This window comes from Anabrus simplex, chromosome 8, assembly GCF_040414725.1.
Source record: "Anabrus simplex isolate iqAnaSimp1 chromosome 8, ASM4041472v1, whole genome shotgun sequence".
In the NCBI taxonomy this organism is placed as follows: Eukaryota; Metazoa; Arthropoda; class Insecta; order Orthoptera; family Tettigoniidae; genus Anabrus; species Anabrus simplex.
The window spans coordinates 88,890,734-88,915,594 of NC_090272.1; the positions used below are offsets into that span (position 1 = coordinate 88,890,734).

The window sequence follows — 24,861 nt, forward strand, 5'->3', positions numbered from 1 at the left end:
CATCATGCCCTTTTTCTCCACTTGGCCTATCTGTGACGATAAGGTCTATCACTGATCTGCACTGACCATCCCAGCTGTACCTCGTTATCTTGTGGCTATCCCGTTTCTGAAACCACGAGTTCCTCACCAGAAGTTGGTTTCGTGTACGTAGATCAAGCAGAAGTTCACCCTCCTCATTTCTATTACCAAATCCATATGGACCAATAATTCCTTCATAACCTGACCTGTCAGTATTCTTGTTAAATCTGCCTTCTTAGTACACTTTCTATTAATGAACCTTATTTATTCAATGTACATGTTTCGAGAACAATAAACATTCATACGAACATCATACAAACTTCAACTGTCAAAGTATAAACTAAAACAGAAGATTTTATATAATTACAAAATCAGTGAATGAAAACAGTGTAACAATTTCATTTGTTCAGCCTAAATTTGAAGAACTATTATATCACAGTTTATAATATCAATGAATAAACACTTATTATTGGCACATTAGGAAACTACTATCGTATAAAATAGACAATATCCAGATGATGTTAAATGAGACTCACTTCTTAATTGTATTCAAGATCTTCAAATCTCATCTTTTTCTTGTTTTCTTTTCTTCCCTAAATGATTATATGGTAGTTTATATAATGGATGACACCCCTTCTCCCAAGAAGTTCATCAAAGTAATCCATCCATCCTTTTATTATCTCCTTTGGTTGTGTTATTATCTTTCCATTTTGCCCTTTAACCTGCTTTGTGTAGACTTCATTTTCTCTTCCTTCTCGTAAGTCAATTCAGGATTTCCATCCATAAAAAGCCACAAACCCATTTCTTGAATCCACCAAGAAGAAGTTCAAACCTCTAAGTTTCGACTTAATACTGTTGCCGCAGAATACCAAAACACTGTTCTAGAACAACTAACTCACGGTCCAATCAATATAAAGGATGTCGAATGTGAATGGACCATGCTTCAAAATATCATTATAAAATCTGCACAAAAAGTCATTGGCTTTGATAAAAGGAAGAGACAAGACTGGTTGATGATAACAATGAGAAATCTGAACCTCATCAATGCTAAACAGGATGCCTATCTATTCCTTTCTCCAGAGAGATGTGTTTTCATGAGTTAAGACAGAAGTGTAAGTCTGGAATCGGGAAAATAAAGAACAACTGATGGCAGCAGAAAGCCAAGGAACTTAAGAACTTCTGAGATGCCAGGGACTTTGCAAGTTTTATACATGAGCTGTATGGTTCTGTCCACTCAGGAACTCTGAAAGATGCTAATAATTTCATGATTTTTACAGACAGCCAAGACATCTTGAAATGATGGAAAGAACACTTCAGCTCATTCTTGAACTGTAGTTGTACTTCTACTGAAGATTTTCTTCAACGTGTTCCTCAGCATAGCCCCCAACCCTAGATGGAAACTCCTCCAACCTTCCAAGAGTTTATCAAAGCTCTCAGCATAATGAAACCAGCAAAGCCTCCTGGACCAGACAACATTCCTCTTAAACTCATTTGAAGTGGAGGCTCATCTCTAAAAACCAGGCTTTTCTATCTTATTCTAAGAAACCAAGTGTGTTCCTGCAGCCATGAAGAACTCCAGTATAGTTATAATCTTCAAGAAACGTGATTGCAATATCTGTGGTAATTACTATGGTATATCCATGCTCTTCACAGCAGAATTTTATTGAATCGCCTTCAAGTTGTTTCTGAGAGGATAATACTTGAATTCCATTGTGGGTTTAGTGCCTCTCTTCGCAAAATTGACATGATCTTTTGTGCAAGACAACTGCAGCGGAAGTGCAGAGAACAAACTACACCTCTGTTCTTAGTGTTCTATGACCTTGAGAAAGCCTTTGATACTGTTCCTTGAAATGCTGAGTGGATGTCCCAAACATTTCTTTGGCCTAATCCAAGCTCTCCATGATGGTATGGTTAGACAGGTATTGTTTCAGAATGATATCTCAGCAGAATTTCCAATCACAAATGGGCTCAAGCAAGGCTGTTTAATTGCATCTACACTCTTTGCCCTGTATCTGGCAGCCATGCTTTACGAGACAACATCTGCAAACAACACAGGTATGGAAATTGAATTTCAACCAGGCCAGACTGTGTTTTAAAAGATTGCATCCAGGTTACAGAATTGCAATATGCAGATGACAATGCTTCTCCGGCCCACATGCCTGAAAAACTTCAACACTGTGTCATCTGCTTCAACAGAGCATATGAAAGTTTTGGCCTGGTTGTCAATATTCAGAAGACCAAAGTGCTTGCTCAACTTGCTCCTGCAACCACAGTCCCAGATGTTTGTCACCATATCTGGCACAACTCTAGAAAGGGTGGATCACTTCTTGTACCTTGGGAGTACTCTCTCAGTGCACTGTACCTCTGAGAAGGACGGAGAATAAAATGCAGCCTGCCTATGTGGCTTTTGGATGCCCCTCACATTGAATATTCCAGAACAAAGATCTGAGGATTAGCACAAAAATGATTTATTTATTTATCTCCAGATCTTACAGTTTTTCAACCAATTTAATCATAACAGAGAAAATAATGTCCTTTCCAACCCAAGCAAGCTTACCCAATCAAATTATAACATAAACTTATACAATCAAACCATAACAAAAAGCATAATTGAATGAGCACAATAAAATAAACAGAATACTCATCAATGTGGCAAAATGGCAATTGAATGAACAAAATAAAATAAACAGAATACTTGGCAACACGGCAAAATGTCCCACGGCCACCCAGAGGAAGGGTAATAACCTTCCTTTCCTCTCCTGGCTGTATCAGCAGTTCTTTAGGTATTTGCCTTCCAGACTCGCAAGTCACACGTCAGAGCTGGCAGCCATTGTCTTACATAACATTCTAATGTTACTCGACCTAGTTGCTCCCTCCTCTACGTGACCTAACTCACTATTTCAGTAATTGCTGAAACAGTCAAACGTATCATCTCTCCGTCTGTTGAGCTCGTGCCAACAAACTAATTAACAACTTATCACTTTAAGTACATATTACATATACTGTCCTATTTCCCTTTTAAATTCCAAAGCACAAATATTACCTTGCAGATTTTTATATCTTAACAGGCCTTTATTAATCACTCTTCACACACCTCCAATCCAATCTCATTTTAACTTGTCCATAACTGAGTCCACACCACCAACTTTGCTCTTAGAACATCTTGTAAATTTATGTACTTACTTCTTTTAACTTATTTTCACATAATCTTTTGACCGCACAAAAATACTTATTCAAGTCCCCTCCCTTTCCCATTCTAAAATCACCCACCCTAAGATTTTCTGTTCATCCACTTGTTCTAATAACTCTTGCTTGCTGTTACTCAAAGGTTTACCTCTTACCTGTTCTGTACCTTTGCACTTACCTATTAAGTGTAGGTCGTTACTCCCTTTTCCACATAATATACATAGGGACTTGTTCTTACCGTTTATCACCCCTTATTCTTATATAAACCCATAAGCCATAATTTTTGCTGGCCAGCACCCCATATACATGCTTTTATTTTGTTGTTCATACGCAGCCTGTAGCACCTTCCCTTCATCCCCTCTTTTCAAACGCATCCAATATTTGATTACTCTTTTAACACATTCCACCTCTATTTCTTCCCTACACATTAACACCACCCCAGCATTCGCTGTACCTTGCAACAATCTCATTACCACCTTACCAAATTTACTCATACTTTGTCCTAGTATAACCCTCTTCTCCTCCAGATCCCATACTTCTGCTCCTTATATTACTTAATACCACTGACCAGTTATGTGAACGAATCCGATCCACTAAATGTCACTGTAATATTTGCCCCAAATGGAATTGCTTTCACTCAAATAGTGTGTAAAATCTGCGGTAAATTAACAAATACCATCGTTACTAGAGAAATATGTATACCTACTTACGGGCTGTAGACAGGACTCCCTTATGTTGCATTCCGCTGCTCGTGCCGTCTTTTGTTTCTTTCTTGAGGTCCAGGGCTAGCACCAACGAATGGGAGTGTTATGTCTGTGAATTTTCACTATCTTTGTCCACATGACTAGCACGGGCAGTTCAAACAGCAAAATAGCATGATCCCTGGACCAATAAATATATTACTTTTTTTTTTTTAAGGAAATGATCCCTGAACCAATAATAATGAATGAGTTAGGGCACAAAACGAATGAGCAACATGAAGAAAACAACACCTAATTAATTCAAACAACTTCAGTTAGCAAAGACATCGCACACAACAGTGTTAGACAAACAAAACACATACGGAAGTATTGCGACGTAGCAGAAAAAATACTTGTTAGGTAGTAAAGTATGTATCCGTATTCTTCTCTACAAGTAAAAAATTTCATACTTTTTCTTACTTTACTGCAGATTTTACACTTTCTTTGAGTAAAAGCAATTATTATCTTCCGTTTGGGACAAATAATACAGTAACATTTCATGGATCGAATTTGTTCACATAACCCTACTGACCTAAAAACTAACCTCAAAGTTTTGTAACTTATTCCCAGGAATTTTGCCATTAAAATTTTGACTACTGCTAGGGCTGCCATTCCCTTCCACTTTGCTCTTGTTATTTGGTCATCCCAAGTCCCTCTTCTGTTTAAAAACACTCTTAGATATTCTAACTTATTTACTTGTTCTATCTTCTCGCCCTGGACCACCCATTTCATTTCTTTTTTTTTTTTTCCTTTATATTTCTGCATTACTATCATCTATTCCTGTTAATTTTCAGGGCCCATTTCTTGGCATAATTTGACACCACATTTAGACTTCACTGCATCCTACCCCCAGACTACCACGCCCTCCACCTTCTATCAAATGCAACATGTGTGGCCTAATGTTTTATGCAATAATTGGCCAGAGCCACCTCCATTGAGTAGATCAATGAATTATGGAACTGCAGACGAGAAACGTACAGTCGGATATGAGTATCGGCCAACGATGACTTTCTTGCAACTTCTTTTCCATTTCCCAATACTTTCTTCTGTTTCATCCCAATTCCATACTTGCCATGCTTTCTTCTTATTTAACACAGCTTTCTTTACCCTCTCTTTCCATCATAGGGTATCTCACTCTTTCAGATGTTCTGCCACAAGTACACTCTGCACAGCGTACAAATGCCTTCTTGAACATTATCCCATTCATTTTCCACTCTCCATGTTAGTTCTGGGTATGCATTGTATGTGTTTACTTCAGTAACTTTTAATATTCTTACTTTTATTTTTTTATGTCTTTCGTTTTCACTTTTTTTCCCCTTCATTTTCTCTACCACTACTCTATAGTCTCCACCAGAGGATTCTGGCAGGACTGTTACACCTAGCAACTGTCTATAATTTGCTCTTACCACCGAGAAGTAATCAATTACTGTATTTGTCCTTCTGTTTCCCCCCATCCTTATCTTGTAATATTTCTACTATTTTTCTTTCTCAACCACATATTGCCCATATTTAACCCATTTCTTACACAAAAATCCACCAACTTCTCTCCCTCGTCATTTCTCTTTTCACATCCAAAAGGTATCAAGTTTTTCTTCCATTCCTTTTCTGTCACACCATTACACTGAAGTCTCCCATGACAGTCACTTCCATATATTTCTCACTCCAGTGTCTCCAGAAATTTGTCCATGTCTTCTTCTTTGCCTCTAGTTGGATGTGTATACATACATATGTACATAAATATATAATTTTTACTATAGTTCTTTTAATTCTGATTTGAACATTCATAGCTACTGGTGAAAAGAGTCACGCAAGCAGGAAGTGTCAAAGATGCCGGTGATCACCACCCAGTAAAGCGAAAGCTTCTGTCAACTCCTACCAGTTCTCAAGAGGGCTTGATCTCAAGCACACAATCCAAGGCAAGTTTAAATATTATATGTATATGTAGGAAATTTGATATTACTGCTCAGCTATTGATATTATTTTGCTGGTCAATCTTATGTATTTAATTATGTCTGAATAATCTCAGTATCTGTGTTATTGCAATGTCAGGTCTACAAATCAAGAAATCAACAGTTAATTCTTGGTATGTACAAGGGACTAAGTGAGAGGAGTAGCAACAGTTTGGTATGAGTATATTGTCGGCGTTCTGGCAGAAGTTACTAAGTCCAAAAACATCGTTTTGAGATAAATGGGTTTTAAGAAATCAGTGATATATGATCCCATATTACTGCAAGGCTATCGCACCTTTTGGACTAGTTCCTTTTGCAGTGCCTTCTACTATGTTACATGTATGTGGCCAAGTATTCATTTAATACTTTATCATTACCCAGTCTGTAAAAAAGGTCCTAAATGGACTTAGTAACTTCTGCCTGGCGAGGGTTTAAAAATGTCACGCGGTTTGCATCCGGCAAAAGTAACTAAGTCCCATATCTTGGACTTGGTTATTTTTGTCAGGTCTTATTTTGGTAAATTTCTTTTCATACTGAGGTTCTTTTATGGTGTGGGGAGGTACAGGAGAATGCAATGTTCATAATAATCCATTTAATTTGAGTCATAACCTTTATTTTGCTATTTAGTACTACATGTTAACATTAACATTAACTAAAATCAAATTTAAGGACTTTTATTCCACTTGATAATGTTGAACAACCAGAAAGTTCTTGAATTTTATGAAAGAGGTAAATAACCCATTCATGAAAACATTACCACTGAAAAAGATTAAACATTATTATTATCATCATCATCATCATTGCTGTCACTCTCGATGCTAGGGCCTGGATTGCGATCCTTGACTGCTAATGAGTGAGGTAGTGAATGATACCATGCATGAAATTCTTCAGGGATTACTCCTTTGTTGCATAGTCCAATCAAGTCTTTGTATTTCTGTTGAGATATTGGTAGATTTGATTTGTATGCCTTTTTCGGAGAACGAAGCTCTCCTTTTTTGTGCTGGCCTAGAACATTCAGTTCTGCGTATTCTCCCGAATAGTTGTAGCTGTATTTCACTATTTCAGGCATGCACTTTTCAAAGTGGAAGCATTTAAGCGCTGTGCATACTGTCGCATTCCATCATGGAGTGGCCAGACTCGAGAAATTTCTGCTCAATGACTACTATACTGGTAGTCTGCGTTACATAGAGCAAGAGGGCAACAACATTTTTGTTTCTGTTTTGCCCACTACAAGTGTCGGAGAAAAGAGATACTTCTTTAACCATTTCCGGTAAACTAGTCAGGTATAAATAAAGACAAGTCCCTTTTTCTACACTCCCACGCCTTCCACTCATTTCATGCCACGTGTAGCACAGCGCATTATTCGGGGGAGCACCTTCATAAATTGTAAGATTGTAAGCACATAGCTTGCTGCTGTAGTACATGGGTGACACATCACTGCTTGGAATCTGCAGAACACTTTGGAGGTCGAATGTAGCTGTAACAAAAGATGTTTCCCTTATTGCTCTCTACTTGTCGGTTTCTTTATTGCTGTTGGCATTCTTTTCTCTTTCCTTGTGCTCATTATATTCTGGTTCTAGCTTTGCTCTTTCCTCGCCAGATGATGTCTGATACCTCACACATAAGTTGTACTGGTCTTTCCTTGGTCTGAAGAAGGAATAATTGTACTTCTTCAGAAAATTCTTTTGTAAGATGTCTTGCTTGCTGGTACCTCATTCCTTTCTTTGCACCAGTCTTTATAGAGGGAAAACATTTTTGATATAGAAAGTGAACTATCCAAGTATTTTCTTGTCGATGATTTTCTCATATAACGTGACTCTGTTAGTGGGAAACTTTCAATGTGATCCCTGATTACCTTAATTTGTCGTACACTGAGCTTATTAGCTGGAGAATGTCGTCCTCGCATATCACACCCAGAAAACACACCTGAATCTGAAATTTTTTCGTAAGCTTTGTTTAATGGCCCACTACTTAAGCAGAGAGTTTTCAAGAAGAAACTCTTACAGACTCGCGTTTCTTCATTATTTTTAATGAAGAAAAACTTCTTTGCATTTTTCTTTCTCTTCCAGAATCCGTCCTTGATCTGCGTCGCTGAGGTGCAAAAGCTTTACTGTTTTTAAGTAGATAGTCCTTCTGTCGTTTGTAGTCTTCCAGTTTCCAATATTCAGCACAAATGTTCTCTCTATCATCTTGAGAAAAGATACTGCTGCACTTAAAAGAGCACTTACACTGGACTGGTTTTGGCTTCCTTGCATTATATTCTCCCCTTACGGTAGTATATGTTTTTCCTGAATTTCTTAGTTACTTTTCGCTTCCATTTGGTAGGATCGGTTGCATGCCATCTGCTTCTTTTTTCAGTACTTTCTTCAACGTCTGGAAGAAAACGATTGATTAGAGAGAAATATTTGGTGTTGCAGTTAATACAGCAAACATGAGTTTGAATTTACCTGTAACATTCATAGCTTCAGTGGAAGGAGTGGAAGGAACTTCTATTAAGGACGATTGTGGACTGTTTTCGTTATCAGATACAGAAACATCCGCACTTGGTGGCATCCAGTCTGGGTCATTGTCAGTGTCATCCTTTTGTTCGTCTTCAAAGTAATCATCATTCTGTACAGAGAGGATAGTTTTATAAATCTACTGTTGGATTTATGCTTATGGCTCTTACTGTAAATATCTTAGTAAAATTAGGTAAAAATGGAAACTTACTTCACAACTTTGGAACTCCGTTGTGTCTTTCTGGCCTCTGTTGGCACCAGAGCTACTATTTTGAAACATGTCATCAGCACTACTCTGTATCTGTGTTTCCTCCAAAAGTGCCTAAAATTAGTTATAGGTGTTTAGTATTCATCAACACAATATTAGCTTTACACTAAACATCTGATCATAGCGACAATGACAGAACAGATTCCAAGAATGTAGTTGAAGGTTGCAGTGTTCTCTGTGGCCTAAAAAAACTCTTGTTAAAAAGAAGAGTCACATGCACTTACCTCAAAACTTACTGAACTGTCTAACTTTGTGAGGTACTTATTCACTTCATCCAGATCAGAATTATTATTAGTAATTCCGTTGTCGGTATTGTTCACTGTCTGCACATCCTGCAATCGTACGCATAATAGAAATCAAATTAGATGCTAAGCATACATTAATGTGACTACATTATTTTGTTTAAAAATAACGACTGAATAACCGTGCATACAGATTATTCCTTAGCAAGCATGAAAACATCATAGTTACACTTTTCTGACCCTTGGAATATGATAGAGAACTTTTTCATGGATTTCATTGGGTAAAACATTTTGAAGGCTTGTGTAGGATTTTTCCACTGCAGGTGTTTCATTTTGAAATCCTCTATGCCCCGAAATAGTTGATGCCGAATATTGGCATGAAGTCTGTAATTATAAAATTTTATGCTGATATCAGCGATCCTTCTGCAGTAAAATATACACAAAACATTTAAAATAATGAGTTTCTAACTTACCAGTATATTCATTGTGTCGTTTCCTGCGTCAATTGTTACAGGCGTAATAGCTATGTTAGACATGTGTTCTGCACAATGATGTACCATCAGATGACTTCTGCTTTCAAATGTCAATTGCATATTCTGCAGAACATCATCTTTGTAAATACTGCCTTACAGAGCACTTGACAATCACTGACAATCTGTCACATTGCGCGGAAAAGAAAGTAACAAAGGCACAATGCAGGAAGGTAGCGCGGGATAATGCGATGTGGTAAACCCACCTAAGTGACAATGCATGAATTTATGTTGTTATAAGATAACGCAATTAAACGAGTAAACTACAATAAAGGAAGTTTGAGAACGAAGGAAAAAAATAATAATGTGAGGTTCACATTATTCACCAGAATGACAAGAATATAAACACGCAGAAGTGATTAAGTCCACTTAGTCACTTTTGCCTGGACGTCGATCTTCCAAAATGGACTTAAGATAAGAGGGTAGGGTACCGATGCCCCAAAATGGTTCATTTTATCAAAATAACTACCACGCCATCGTGTAAAATGTGTTTTCTTTACCCCAGTAGTGCATTTAACTCAAATTCGTAAAAAATGGACTTAGTCACTTCTGCCTGAACGCCGATGATATTTTGTTATGCATGGTTAAAAGGCTGTACCATTACCAGATTTCATTTGTGAGCAAGCATTGCAATATATATAATTTTATGATAGTGAACATTCATCATCATCATCATCATTGTTATAGGAGATAAAGCACAGAAGAAAGAGGAAACTTATGGCCACGTTCATTCACTCCTCATGCACCTGAATATTACAGCATTGGAGGCATAGTCAGTCCACGAGATATGTAACATCTTTTACCCACATCCTAATGGTGTTACATTTCAGAGTCCATGTTTCAGTACCATACACAAGCACTGAATATTCTTTCTTTTGCTACCGGTTTTTCCTCACACCTGTGGGATCGCAGGTGCGAACTGCATTGCACATGTGGATTTAGTCCTGTTTTACATTCGGATGTCATTCCTGATGCCAACCCTATATGGAGAGATGTAATCACTATTGCATGTTTCTGTGGTGCTTGGTAGTGTGATATGTTGTCTGAATATGATGAGGAGAGGGTTGGGACAGACGCATACACCCAGTCCTCGGGCCAGAAGAATTAATCAGAACCGATTAAAATCCCCAACCCGGCCGGGAATCGAACCCGGGACCCTCTGAACCGAAGGCCAGTACGCTGACCATTCAGCCAACGAGTTGGACACACAAGCACTGAATATACGTAGTACAAAAAAGAAAGACAGCCTACCTTGGGCATATTATGAGGAATGATAAGTACAACCTACTAAAATTGATGGCGGTAGAGGTCATGGTCGAAGGAATCACTCTTGGCTGAGGAACTTACGGAATTGGACAGGACTAGATTCGACTAGACTGATGAGAACAATCAAGTCAGGCCAGAATATATTCTGCTACCGTATGTGACAGTAGACAGTACTACCTGCACTGTCTCGCCAAGCGTCTAGCGGCCGATACCAAACTAGGCAAACTAAGGGAAAACCAATAGCTGCAAGCAGAGGAGTTTTCCCTTAGAAGGTTGGATAAGATGAGACCTTTGTGTGGGAAATAATACATAAATTCCTCAGCTGCTGCCTTGCAGTGAGGCAGTGGACTGCCAAAGTCTAAGGGAGACTACCCTGAAAGAAAATCCTTTAGTACGTGAGGTCTAGCAAGTCAGTACAGGAGTACAATACAGTTGCTTTCAAAACGAAAATGAGCCTAAGAAAGAAACATATTCTGAATGTCAACAATACTTCAAATAATCTTGGAACTAATGACGACGTCATGTCCGATGTTCATTCAAGATGCACGAGAAGAACCGCATAGAAACAGGCTTCGGATTAGAACCTTAAACGTTATGACTAGACCTTGGATTTTTAGGTGCTAAAATTTGTATTTTAGGTGCCTAAAATAGGCTCTCAAATATGTAAAAATAGGTTCTAAAAATATGTTTGAGGCAGCTTCAGATTTATGTATTTTAATAAGCACTTATCAGTTAAAATACCATTTTTGCTTTTCTAAATTGATAATAACTCTAACTGCATACAAGTAATAGAGCAATAACATGTTAATACAATATTTCACATACACAGTGGTTCACCACATTTTTTATCTCTAAATAATTAAAACATTGAATTACAAGCACTTTACTACCCATAATTTGATGCACAGTAAATCACTAGCACTTGTTCTAGATTTTCTGTTGTGAAACTACACCGCTTGTCTGACGACACTAGCTTGTAGGCTGAGAAAGTACGCTCAACGTCAACAGAGGTTACAGGGCTGTATTTGAATTTTGGTACAAGACGTGGGGAGATGTCACATTCAGTGTTAGTTTTGCCAATCAAAACATCAGCCACAGCACAAAGCGTTGACAGTCCTGGGTTCTTTTGTAGTACTTTATTAAGCTTGTCCCGAATTCTATCCCCAGCGGGGCCTGGAGCTAAGCTGAATTTTTCTTTCACCTCTTCTAACAAATCCAATTGTTCATAAACAGGTTCCCGGAAGACTCAAGTGCAGAAATAACAGGGGCCAAAAAAGTATAATGGGATCACTGATAAATTAGATGAGCTTGAGAAATTGTTTGGAGTAACAGATCTCTCACGAAACACTATCTGGTCTGGTTACTATTCTCTGAAACATGCAATTCAACCCAGGTGAAAGAAAGTGAAAAATGTTATGTCATGCTTGCATTAACTGCAGTTCAGACAGAGTTCAGCATATTTGCTAAATACTATCTTGAGTTGTTGTGGACCCCAACGAACAATGTAGATAGCGAGCGTGTGTTGTCTCATTACAACACAGTAGTTACAGACAGACGGTGCAATTTGAAAAAAAGCAATGTTGAAGTACTGACAGTCCTTTCCTTTGAACAATGAATTTGTATTGTGTGTGAACCAAGGACGATAATTGCACTTCATAAACTTGGAAACATTAAAATTAACAATACCATGCAATTATTTTAACTTTGAAAATAGATCCTAATTTTGGAAAAAATAGATTCTAATTTCGAAACACATAGATGCTAATTTTTCAGGTCCCTAGTAATACCCGTCGACTGCTGTTCTATAAAGAAAGATGGAAATGAAAGAGAACATGTTTTCATAATAAATGCGTAAATAACGTGTCCAATAGCAGTTGTTAACACATTAACAGGGCCCGGATTCATATGCACTAAAAACTCCAAAAAGATGCATGCACATATGCACTAAAAAATGTTGAAAATATGCACTAAAAATAAAACAAAATACACTTACCAAACACATTATTTAATTTCAACTTAGTGTTAAATTGATAAACATGTTTCTTTCCTTGCAAATGACTCATGGCAGTTGGTTATCTACAGTTTTTTCAATGTTTTCAGGGATCAGTGACTTTCTATTGTTGGACAGAATTAATTTATACACTGAAAATTATTGTTCTACGTCGACGGACATAACTGGGCAATACTTGTACACTGGCAACGACTGCTCGGAATAGTCTTCTGGCAAAGGCCGCCTGATTCCACTTATGTAGTTGCTTATGGATTGGATCATCTTCAGTCCTGGGTTTGAGTCCAACACTGCACTGAGTTTCCTTTTAACTTTTTCTACAGTTTTATCGCAGACACCATTTAAAGAACTAACGGGTGTTTTAAATTAACTGAAGGGATTCATGTAGGGGTGCACCACAAGTTTGTAGGCCCTTAATCGCCTTCGAAAGTGACAAATCATGCACATGGACGAAACTGATATATTTATATACAGTTTCAGATTCAAATGTGCACTTTGCTTCACGAACACATGCAGTATGACTATTATCAATACTTTTGACTATACCTTTCACTTGATTAAAGTTCTCCTGGTAGAACAATATTGCGGATAACCAAGTTCCCCATCTTGTTAGAACAGGTTCCGGCGGAAGAGAAACTTGAGGCAGATGAGTTTTGTGCAACTGTACACGAGCTGGTGCTTTTAGGAACAGATTTATTCCCACTTGAAAATACTTTGTTGACAGATGGAAAGAGAGTACATATCTTTTGTGCAATACGATGCCATCCATGGGCCAAACATGTGACATTGATGCAATTTGGAAAAAAATACCCAAAGAGACTGACCAGCTCTCATCATATACGAAGCTGCATCTGTGACTAAAAGGCGCACTTTGTAACAATCACTCTCCAATTCACTAGGCCACAGAAAATCGTTAACAAATCTTGCAAATGTAGCATGGTTGGATTTTTCTAGCACTTTGCATGAAAGTATATGAGGTTTGCCGGATTCTTCTGGACATAATTTACCCACTATGAAGTTCGCAATGTATCGACCACACGAATCGGTTGTTTCATCTACCAATATCCAGACACAGTTCTCTCCTATATCAGATCATATCGAATCCACGACAGAAGCGTGCATTGAAAGTAAATAGTTCTTCCTAAGGATAGATTCATCTGGTATCCTTTGATTAGCACAATACTTTTCAAGAAACGAGCGTAGATGTGGATTATTCAACCTTCATACAAAAGTTTTACAAATATTAGTGGGAAATGACTAACTTCACGCTGTGTTTCCACGTTGGTTAAAAGTAGGGTTGCGTATCCTTACTCTGTTCTTTTGATCTGAGATGTGAAGTTGTTTTCGAATGCTGTTCAGTTTGAAATTTTTTATCACATTTTACACTCTGCTGTTCTCTAATATTATTATGTATTGAATAGGTGGAAAACAATAATAAAAATTGTATGCAAATTATAGCAAGTTTCAATACGGGTCTAAACATGAGAATAGTTACATGCAATTTTACACTCTTGTCGCACACTTGGCAATACACTACATCACCCTCACTTGTATAGTCACTATTGCCTGATATCAACAGTTTAATTAAAAATGACCTAGAGCTCTTATCTTTAGGTATTTTTACGTTTTAATTTAGTAAAAACATTGCAATAGACGAAGAGCAAGTTAACAGATGAACGCACTTGTTTAATCAAACCTTGTGAGGCTACTGTAAGGAGGAAGAAATGTCAGAAAGAAGGAAATAGCTGTTGTGAAAAGGATCACTACCCGTATACCTGTATACCGCTTGTATTGCGACACTGAAAACATTTTCCTTCATCAGGGAAGGCTTCTCGTGTTGCCAAAGGATTTTCATTTCATTCAGAAATCTTAGATAATCGATCACACATAAGAGAAAAATATATACTGTATGAATATGCACTAACATTCAAAATATGCATTTGCATATGTGCATATGCATTTTTAAATAATCCGGGCCCTGCTCATTAAAAATGCTGCTGCTGCTGATGATGATGATGATGATGCTTGTTGTTTAAATGGGCCTAACATCTAAGGTCATTGGCCCATTCATTAAAAATAAAGGCTGAAGTAAATGATCGCTTAATTTTAATGCTAAATACTGCAATTAAGTAAGAATGGGATACACCTCAAGATATGGCAGAGCACATCATTGATTTCAGAGGTTAGTTTATATTTTCACATGTTTAGTTAAATTTCGAAGAGGCTATTCCCGTGTAAATTTATAGCGAGAATGTTATCATTTATCTACTGGCGCTTGAAATATGTTTCCATGACACATATATATGGTTAAGTTAGGTTAGTTGAAGCTGTTTGAATAAGAAAACTGAAACATTTGCCACAAAATGCTATCAATCATTTTTGGTACCGTATCATTCTCTTGCTATGTATACTTGCAGGCTCTCTCTTTGACATTCAGAGCGTCGATTAGTAATACCTGCCAACTGCTGTTCTCTAAAAGATAATTTAAAATGTAAGAGGATAACATGTTTTCATAATAAATGCGTAAATAACGTGGCCGATAGCAGTTGTTAACTCATTAGAAATGAAGGCTGAAGTAAACAATTGCTTAATTTTAATGTTATACATTGAAATTAAGTAAGAATGTGATACACCTCAAGATAAGGCAGAGTACATCACTGATTTCAGAGGATAGTGGTTTTTTTTTTTTTCTAGTTAGATTTCGGAAAACCGAGCTTGATAGCTGCATTCGCTTAAGTGCGGCCATTGTCCAGTATTCAGGAGGTAATAGGTTCGAACCTCACTGTCGGCAGCCCTGAAAATGATTTTCCATGGTTTTCCATTTTCACACCAGGCAAATGCTGGGGCTGTACCTTAATTAAGGCCACGGCCGTTTCCTTCCCACATCTAGCCCTTCCCTGTCCCACCGTCGCCATAAGACCTATCTGTGTTGGTGCGACGTAAAACAACTAGCAAAAAAAAAATTCGGAAAGGCTATTCCCATGCAAATTTATAGCGAGGAAGTTATCATTTCTCTACGAGCCCTTGAAATATGTTTTCATGATACATATACGGTTGGGTTAGATGTCGCTATTTGAAGAAGAAAACTAAAACTTTTGCCACAGAGGCCTCTGGAGTGTCCTCCTTCCCCCCCCCTCCCCCCAATTCACGTTTGTGCGTACATATTTTATAGATGACCCCTTATTCACTTCTGTCACCGAGGTATCACAGTCTATCACTTAAACGCAAAGTTATAGCCAGGAGGTCTACTGCCATTATTTACATTATCTGTATCATTTACACTGACTGACAGAGCAAATGCAACACCAAGAAGGAGTGGTCAGAACTTTATGCCAATTGCAGGGTAGACTGACGTCACTGAGGTATGCTCATGATGTGAAATGCGCCGCTGTGCTGCGCACGTAGCGAACTATAAATGGGACACGGCGTTGGCGAATGGCCCACTTCGTACCGTGATTTCTCAGCCGACAGTCATTGTAGAACGTGTTGTCGTGTGCCACAGGACACGTGTATAGCTAAGAATGCCAGGCCGCCGTCAACGGAGGCATTTCCAGCAGACAGACGACTTTACGAGGGGTATGGTGATCGGGCTGAGAAGGGCAGGTTGGTCGCTTCGTCAAATCGCAGCCGATACCCATTGGGATGTGTCCACGGTGCAGCGTCTGTGGCGAAGATGGTTGGCGCAGGGACATGTGGCACGTGCGAGGGGTCCAGGCGCAGCCCGAGTGACGTCAGCACGCGAGGATCGGCGCATCCGCCGCCAAGCGGTGGCAGCCCCGCACGCCACGTCAACCGCCATTCTTCAGCATGTGCAAGACACCCTGGCTGTTCCAATATCGACCAGAACAATTTCCCGTCGATTGATTGAAGGAGGCCTGCACTCCCGGCGTCCGCTCAGAAGACTACCATTGACTCCACAGCATAGAGGTGCACGCCTGGCATGGTGCCGGGCTAGAGCGACTTGGATGAGGGAATGGCGGAACGTCGTGTTCTCCGATGAGTCACGCTTCTGTTCTGTCAGTGATAGTCACCGCAGACGAGTGTGGCGTCGGCGTAGAGAAAGGTCAAATCCGGCAGTAACTGTGGAGCGCCCTACCGCTAGACAACGCGGCATCATGGTTTGGGGCGCTATTGCGTATGATTCCACGTCACCTCTAGTGCGTATTCAAGGCACGTTAAATGCCCACCGCTACGTGCAGCATGTGCTGCGGCCGGTGGCACTCCCGTACCTTCAGGGCCTGCCCAATGCTCTGTTTCAGCAGGATAATGCCCGCCCACACACTGCTCGCATCTCCCAACAGACTCTACGAGGTGTACAGATGCTTCCGTGGCCAGCGTACTCTCCGGATCTCTCACCAATCGAACACGTGTGGGATCTCATTGGACGCCGTTTGCAAACTCTGCCCCAGCCTCGTACGGACGACCAACTGTGGCAAATGGTTGACAGAGAATGGAGAACCATCCCTCAGGACACCATCCGCACTCTTATTGACTCTGTACCTCGACGTGTTTCTGCGTGCATCGCCGCTCGCGGTGGTTCTACATCCTACTGAGTCGATGCCGTGCGCATTGTGTAACCTGCATATCGGTTTGAAATAAACATCTATTATTCGTCCATGCCGTCTCTGTTTTTTCCCCAACTTTCATCCCTTTCGAACCACTCCTCCTTGGTGTTGCATTTGCTCTGTCAGTCAGTGTATATCACTTTCACTGTTTATTACAACCTTGATGAATTGTTCATTGCTACAAGTATTGTTGTAGCTTGAAGCCATGTTTACATGCTGGTGAATACAAACATTCAACTAAAACTAACAGAAGAAACTTCTTAGAAAATTGTACAAAATTATGTTGATTATCGTCCTAATTGATACGACAATATTTACATCTTATTAAGACAAAACTTTTCATAGACATGTTTCGAGCCAACATGGGGTCATCCTCAGTAAGACATATATATAATAAATTTAAAATATCAGACACACAATATGAAGTGCTTGTTAACAAGTTTTTCCTTAAAAATTATTATGAAAATATAAAAATGAAAGAAACAAACATGAGGTGGTGATCGTTGCAAACAGTTTTGAACTGGAGGCCTTTTTGTTTCAATGTTTTTGATGTCCCCTGATACAGTTCAACTGATATCTGTACACTGTTGGTTTAATTATTATATTCAGTCATAGGCTGATTTACGTAAGTTATTGAAGTGGTCCGCTTATTGCCCATGTTCTCTGACTATGGAGTCCAGCTCTTGACTTGTAAAAATAAAATAAATCAAAATAAATCAAAAGACCTCCATCTGGTAAGCTGAACTTGTCCTCAGATACTCCTAGTAGTAAAAGCCATACGCCATTTCATTTCAGGCTGTTTACATTTTTATTTACCATTTTCCATTCCCCATGACTCTCTTATTATCCTTATGGTTGCCTATTGCCTATTAGTCCTACTTTTACAACATTCCTTCCTGTCACATTTATTTTTAACTGTGACAAAGACAGCTTTATGATCACTTATACCAATCTATTACTTATATTTCTCTATAGAGCTCCATTTTGTTATCAAGCATCCTTCCCAGCATTCTTTCTTCAGTCATTTTCTTCATAATTCCACATCAAAGAAAAGTACAATAAGTTCCACCTTTTCAATACATTATATTATGTGACAGTTTTACGTTACAGTTAAACCTTCACATTTTTATACACTCGGGACCGGTTTCGACAGTGTCCCTGTCATCATCAGCCAAGAACAATTAATCGAGGACATTAAACCTTACAATATTTCAGGTATGATATAACAGTGAATATAAAATTATACATTATCTATCTACAAAAAGGTGTGAACATGTCCAGATAAAAAATCACGATTAAGAAAAATCATGTCCTGTAGGGTGTACATTTATAAAAATTTCTAATTAAAATAACGTGTTAAAAATCTGCTGTTATATTATAGCTATAGCAGAGTATGTTTATAGGTGTAAATCTATGAAATTTTGGCACTCAAGACATATAGCTATGTTTGACAAGTTAAAGGTGTTCAAACATTTAGTTAAATGGTGTTCCACTTAAAATATGTAATGCAGTTCAGCTGAGGTTGTAGTAAATATGTTTGTAGGCTTGGTTTTGGTATTTTTAACACTCGAGACATATAGCCGTGTGTGACAAGTTAAAAGTTGATAAAACATTTAGTTAATGATGTTCCACTTAAAATATATGGTAAAGTTCAGCTGAGGCTACAACTTGGACTTGAGGAGCAGATGATTATGTAAAATATCAATATAAGTAGAAATGAACAATTTAAATGGGTCACTGCTTGTTGATGTAGATGATCAGCAAGTCCTATTAAACAAATATACATGTCGACATGTGGTTGTATATCATCTTGTTGAGAAGTAACAAAAGTCCTGGCTGAAATGGTGCTTGTAGATCTTATATTGTAGGTTGTGATTATATAAATTGATTAGAAGGGATCCTGATCCAAGTCGGAACCTATAAGAAATAAAACGCGATATAAAGTTACCGTATTTAAGAAACGAAAGGGAGTTAAATTTCGCGAAGTATTGGTGAATGAGAAACTCACCTCAGGTGCCAAGTTGATGGTAGACGGAACGTAGTGGAACTGACAGGCTGAAGAGAGACGAGGCCTAGAAGGGAGCAGGGAGGGGCGGAGTTACTGAGTTAGGGGAAGGAGGCAACGCGGTAGAGGCGGGACTGTGATCAGGTGGGCGCGTGCGATGGTAGGGGAAATATGTAAGCGTGTTGTGTATTGTTTTGAAGATGGATCGGTTTTTTGGTATTTTAAGAGTGTTCATTATTTTGATAAAAGTGTCAAAAAGTATTGTAGGTTTTTCGGAGAGATCGTTAAGGTTAAAATTTGGGTTATTGTATTGATCGAGTGAGATGTAGAATTGTTCGGTGAAATCGAGTATGGGGCCTTTATTTATTATTTCAATGATGTCTATGTCGTTATTCATACCATAAAATTTATGTTTATAATCATGTATATGTTGGCCTATTGCGGAAAATTTTCTGTATTTTATCGCATTTACGTGTTCAGTATATCTAATTTTGAACGATCTACCGGTCTGTCCAAGGTAGGTGCTGAGACAGTCGTTACAGTGGAATCTGTAGACGCCTGATTTGTCAGAAGGGTTAGAGGTATTGATTGAGTTAGAATTGTATAGGATATCTAGATTTCTGTTATTAGTTTTGAAGGAGATGTTAGTCTTCTGTTTCTTAAATATATTTGTAATTTTGTAAATATTACGGTTGTAGGTAAAGGTTGAAAAAGATTTCGATTTAGTAGCTTCTTTAATTAGGTTCGATTTTGGGCGATGTCTGAATTTGCTGATTATATTTTCTATAAAATTCTTGTTGTATCCATTATGAGCTGCGATATTGCGTATGGTATTTAATTCTTTGTTAAGGTCTGATTTCGACATTGGGACATTAAATGCTCGATGTACTAAGCTATTATAAGTGGCCCGTTTATGGCTTAGGGGGTGAATAGAGTCTTCTTGTATTGTAGTGGCAGTATGTGTAGGTTTTCTGTAGACATTATATTTGAAGGAAGATAGAAGTCTGGTGATGGTGAGATCAAGAAAATTAATAGTATTATTGGCTTCGGATTCCAGTGTAAATTTTATGTCTGTATCAATAGTGTTAAGGTGCGTTAAGGTGGTAGCTGCGTCTGTAGTGCGTTGGTCCATACAAATACATACAAAAATTGACAATAACACAACATTTAGCAATATACATCTTTGGTCCAGGTACATCGACGATGTATTTATTATTATGGACCAACGCACTACAGACGCAGCTACCACCTTAACGCACCTTAACACTATTGATACAGACATAAAATTTACACTGGAATCCGAAGCCAATAATACTATTAATTTTCTTGATCTCACCATCACCAGACTTCTATCTTCCTTCAAATATAATGTCTACAGAAAACCTACACATACTGCCACTACAATACAAGAAGACTCTATTCACCCCCTAAGCCATAAACGGGCCACTTATAATAGCTTAGTACATCGAGCATTTAATGTCCCAATGTCGAAATCAGACCTTAACAAAGAATTAAATACCATACGCAATATCGCAGCTCATAATGGATACAACAAGAATTTTATAGAAAATATAATCAGCAAATTCAGACATCGCCCAAAATCGAACCTAATTAAAGAAGCTACTAAATCGAAATCTTTTTCAACCTTTACCTACAACCGTAATATTTACAAAATTACAAATATATTTAAGAAACAGAAGACTAACATCTCCTTCAAAACTAATAACAGAAATCTAGATATCCTATACAATTCTAACTCAATCAATACCTCTAACCCTTCTGACAAATCAGGCGTCTACAGATTCCACTGTAACGACTGTCTCAGCACCTACCTTGGACAGACCGGTAGATCGTTCAAAATTAGATATACTGAACACGTAAATGCGATAAAATACAGAAAATTTTCCGCAATAGGCCAACATATACATGATTATAAACATAAATTTTATGGTATGAATAACGACATAGACATCATTGAAATAATAAATAAAGGCCCCATACTCGATTTCACCGAACAATTCTACATCTCACTCGATCAATACAATAACCCAAATTTTAACCTTAACGATCTCTCCGAAAAACCTACAATACTTTTTGACACTTTTATCAAAATAATGAACACTCTTAAAATACCAAAAAACCGATCCATCTTCAAAACAATACACAACACGCTTACATATTTCCCCTACCATCGCACGCGCCCACCTGATCACAGTCCCGCCTCTACCGCGTTGCCTCCTTCCCCTAACTCAGTAACTCCGCCCCTCCCTGCTCCCTTCTAGGCCTCGTCTCTCTTCAGCCTGTCAGTTCCACTACGTTCCGTCTACCATCAACTTGGCACCTGAGGTGAGTTTCTCATTCACCAATACTTCGCGAAATTTAACTCCCTTTCGTTTCTTAAATACGGTAACTTTATATCGCGTTTTATTTCTTATAGGTTCCGACTTGGATCAGGATCCCTTCTAATCAATTTATATAATCACAACCTACAATATAAGATCTACAAGCACCATTTCAGCCAGGACTTTTGTTACTTCTCAACAAGATGATATACAACCACATGTCGACATGTATATTTGTTTAATAGGACTTGCTGATCATCTACATCAACAAGCAGTGACCCATTTAAATTGTTCATTTCTACTTATATTGATATTTTACATAATCATCTGCTCCTCAAGTTCAAGTTGTAGCCTCAGCTGAACTTTACCATATATTTTAAGTGGAACATCATTAACTAAATGTTTTATCAACTTTTAACTTGTCACACACGGCTATATGTCTCGAGTGTTAAAAATACCAAAACCAAGCCTACAAACATATTTACTACAACCTCAGCTGAACTGCATTACATATTTTAAGTGGAACACCATTTAACTAAATGTTTGAACACCTTTAACTTGTCAAACATAGCTATATATCTTGAGTGCCAAAATTTCATAGATTTACACCTATAAACATACTCTGCTATAGCTATAATATAACAGCAGATTTTTAACACGTTATTTTAATTAGAAATTTTTATAAATGTACACCCTACAGGACATGATTTTTCTTAATCGTGATTTTTTACCTGGACATGTTCACACCTTTTTGTAGATAGATAATGTATAATTTTATATTCACTGTTATATCATACCTGAAATATTGTAAGGTTTAATGTCCTCGATTAATTGTTCTTGGCTGATGATGACAGGGACACTGTCGAAACCGGTCCCGAGTGTATAAAAATGTGAAGGTTTAACTGTAACGTAAAACTGTCACATAATATAATGTATTGAAAAGGTGGAACTTATTGTACTTTTCTTTGATGTGAATTCTGCTTCAATACGGAACCCAAATATGAAGTTCTTAACTTTAAATCATAATTCCATGTAAATGAAATTCTGACTTTTTCTAAACACGATAATCTTTTGAGTTTATGCCATGTGAAACAAGACACACTGCTAGAAAACTTGCTGTTTGTGAAGACAGTGTCTGTTTCATCGGGAGTACACCACCTTTTAGCATTGTTAGAATAGTTGTGGTAGAAAAGTAGTACTGTTGTGAGAAAATAATCCCTTGTGTGAGAGATAGTTCAGTGGTATTTGAAGCCTTCTCTTGGTAGATTTACTGGCATACAAAATAAGCCCTGTGGAAAAAATTTCTGGACCTTGGCATTTCTGAAAACCGTAAAAAGTAGTTAGAGGGACGTGTAAGCGACAACTTTTTTTGTTTCTCTACTCTTAACCATGCTGCCCTCTCTACTTCTTGCTCATAGCTCCCACTTTTTTTCATACCTATTAACCCTCCCAGTTATTTCCTTACTCTTTTCATTCTCAGAAGTTTCTCAATTGTGTTTTAATATAATGCTGTTATACAGTATACAGTACTTTCTCTTTACATAGAAAAGTCATCAAGTCCTTTGCTCAATCATAGGGTTGCTGTCAATGTACTATGTTTGATAGTAACTGTAAAACACTCATTGTGTGTTTTCATTTACAGGCAACTTTAGATGTTCCAGAAGGAGAGCATAAAGAAAACTGGCTACACATGATGTCAGAGCTGACTGAAGTGTATCATAGGAAGTGGAAGAAAGGTGATGATACAGTAATTTGTGATCCTCCATCCTCTTCGGCATCATTGGGGAAAGGGTTCCATGAATTAACAACTAGTGCTTCAAATATCATCAAGAATAGTAGTGATGAGGCTGTAGTTTTAAAACAAGGTGAAAATATTGAGTGTAAAGATGAAAAGCTATGTCTACAGAGGGAAAATAAACCTTTAGTGGTTGAAAATAATAACTTAGTATCAAATGTGTCAGGTGAAAATAAAAATTCAGAGATGGAGAAACCAGTAACCAATATGGAGAGTGAAGCTAAGCTTCAGGACAAGACCGTTGTTCAGGGCAGTGAATCTGACTTGGATGAGAAATGGATTGAGACAAGAGAGGTTAGTAGTAAGATTATTCCTAGGAGGGAGAGTGAAATAAATAACAAGGATGTGATGAATAAGTGTTTATCAGAACTGAATGATATTCACTTAAGTCCAGTTGACACTGAAGGGAGTAGTTTTGTTCAGCCAACAGAAAAAACTGTAACAAATCAAAGTATCTCTGAATGTGAACATAAAGTAGTAGAGAATAGAATTTGTGATGAAATAAAGCAACACAAGGAGCAACAAACAGACTTAATTATGGATGAATTATCTGATATGCCTGAAAATATAAATAAGCTTTCTTTGGCTGATGAATTGTCTACAGAAGTTTTGGACACTGAAGTGAACATGCAGCATAAAGAACAACAAACTGATTTATGTTTGGAAATCAGAAACAAGAAACAGAAGGAAGATGTACTACCTGGCTAGTTCCTTTAACCATTGCTTGGCATTAAAGTACAACATTATATGTAAACATAATTCTGTTAATGACTTATTCTGTACAAATGTTAAAGAAATGCCCTATAACATTAATTTAGAATTCATTCAATTTTCTGTAACATACATGCTACTAACAAATTATATGATTCACACTAATTTTCTTTGGTTTTAAGAATATACATTATTTACTTAAGTACAGTAGAGTCTCGATTATCCGACCTAAACGGGACCTGGAGTATGTCGGATCAGCAAAAATGTCAGATAATACAGAATGACTTTGAAAATTAACTAAAACAAACAGGAAGACCATACTGTATTACTAAAACAATAACATGTTTTACAGCACTCTATTGAATTATCAGTTCAATTGTACAGTACATGCAGTATTGAACGAAAACGTTCCAAGTATTTTACGAAAAGAAACTTGCCAACAATCAAGGATGAAAGCAGTTTCCACCGATATTTCTTCTTCAGTGTTTCCAGCACACCTTGGTCCACTGGCTGGCATAATGATGTCACGTTAGGAGGGAGGAACATGAATTTGATATCACCACTTCTAAGTTGCTGTTCAATTGGGTGTGATGGAGCGTTGTCTAGTTGAAGAAGAGGTTTTCTAGGGAGAGTGTTTGAAGCTAGAAATTTTTCTACATCTGGAACAAACTGTGTAACAAAACAGTCTTTAAAGATGTCAGCAGGCATCCAGGCAGCCTTCTGATTCGTGTAATGGAC

At 37.8% G+C, this 24,861-nt stretch overlaps 1 protein-coding gene across 1 annotated transcript in view; it reads left to right on the forward strand.

Annotated features, from left to right (window-relative positions):
* Positions 1-24,207, forward strand: part of LOC136878820 (uncharacterized) — a 108,858-nt gene extending 84,651 nt beyond the window's left edge. Inside the window, exons 6-7 of the mRNA XM_067152322.2 lie at positions 5,732-5,860; positions 23,260-24,207. Coding sequence (XP_067008423.2) covers positions 5,732-5,860; positions 23,260-24,120 — 990 coding nt within the window. The 3' untranslated portion in view covers positions 24,121-24,207. The remainder of the gene's footprint in view (positions 1-5,731; positions 5,861-23,259) is intronic.
* The last annotated feature ends 654 nt before the right edge of the window (positions 24,208-24,861 follow it).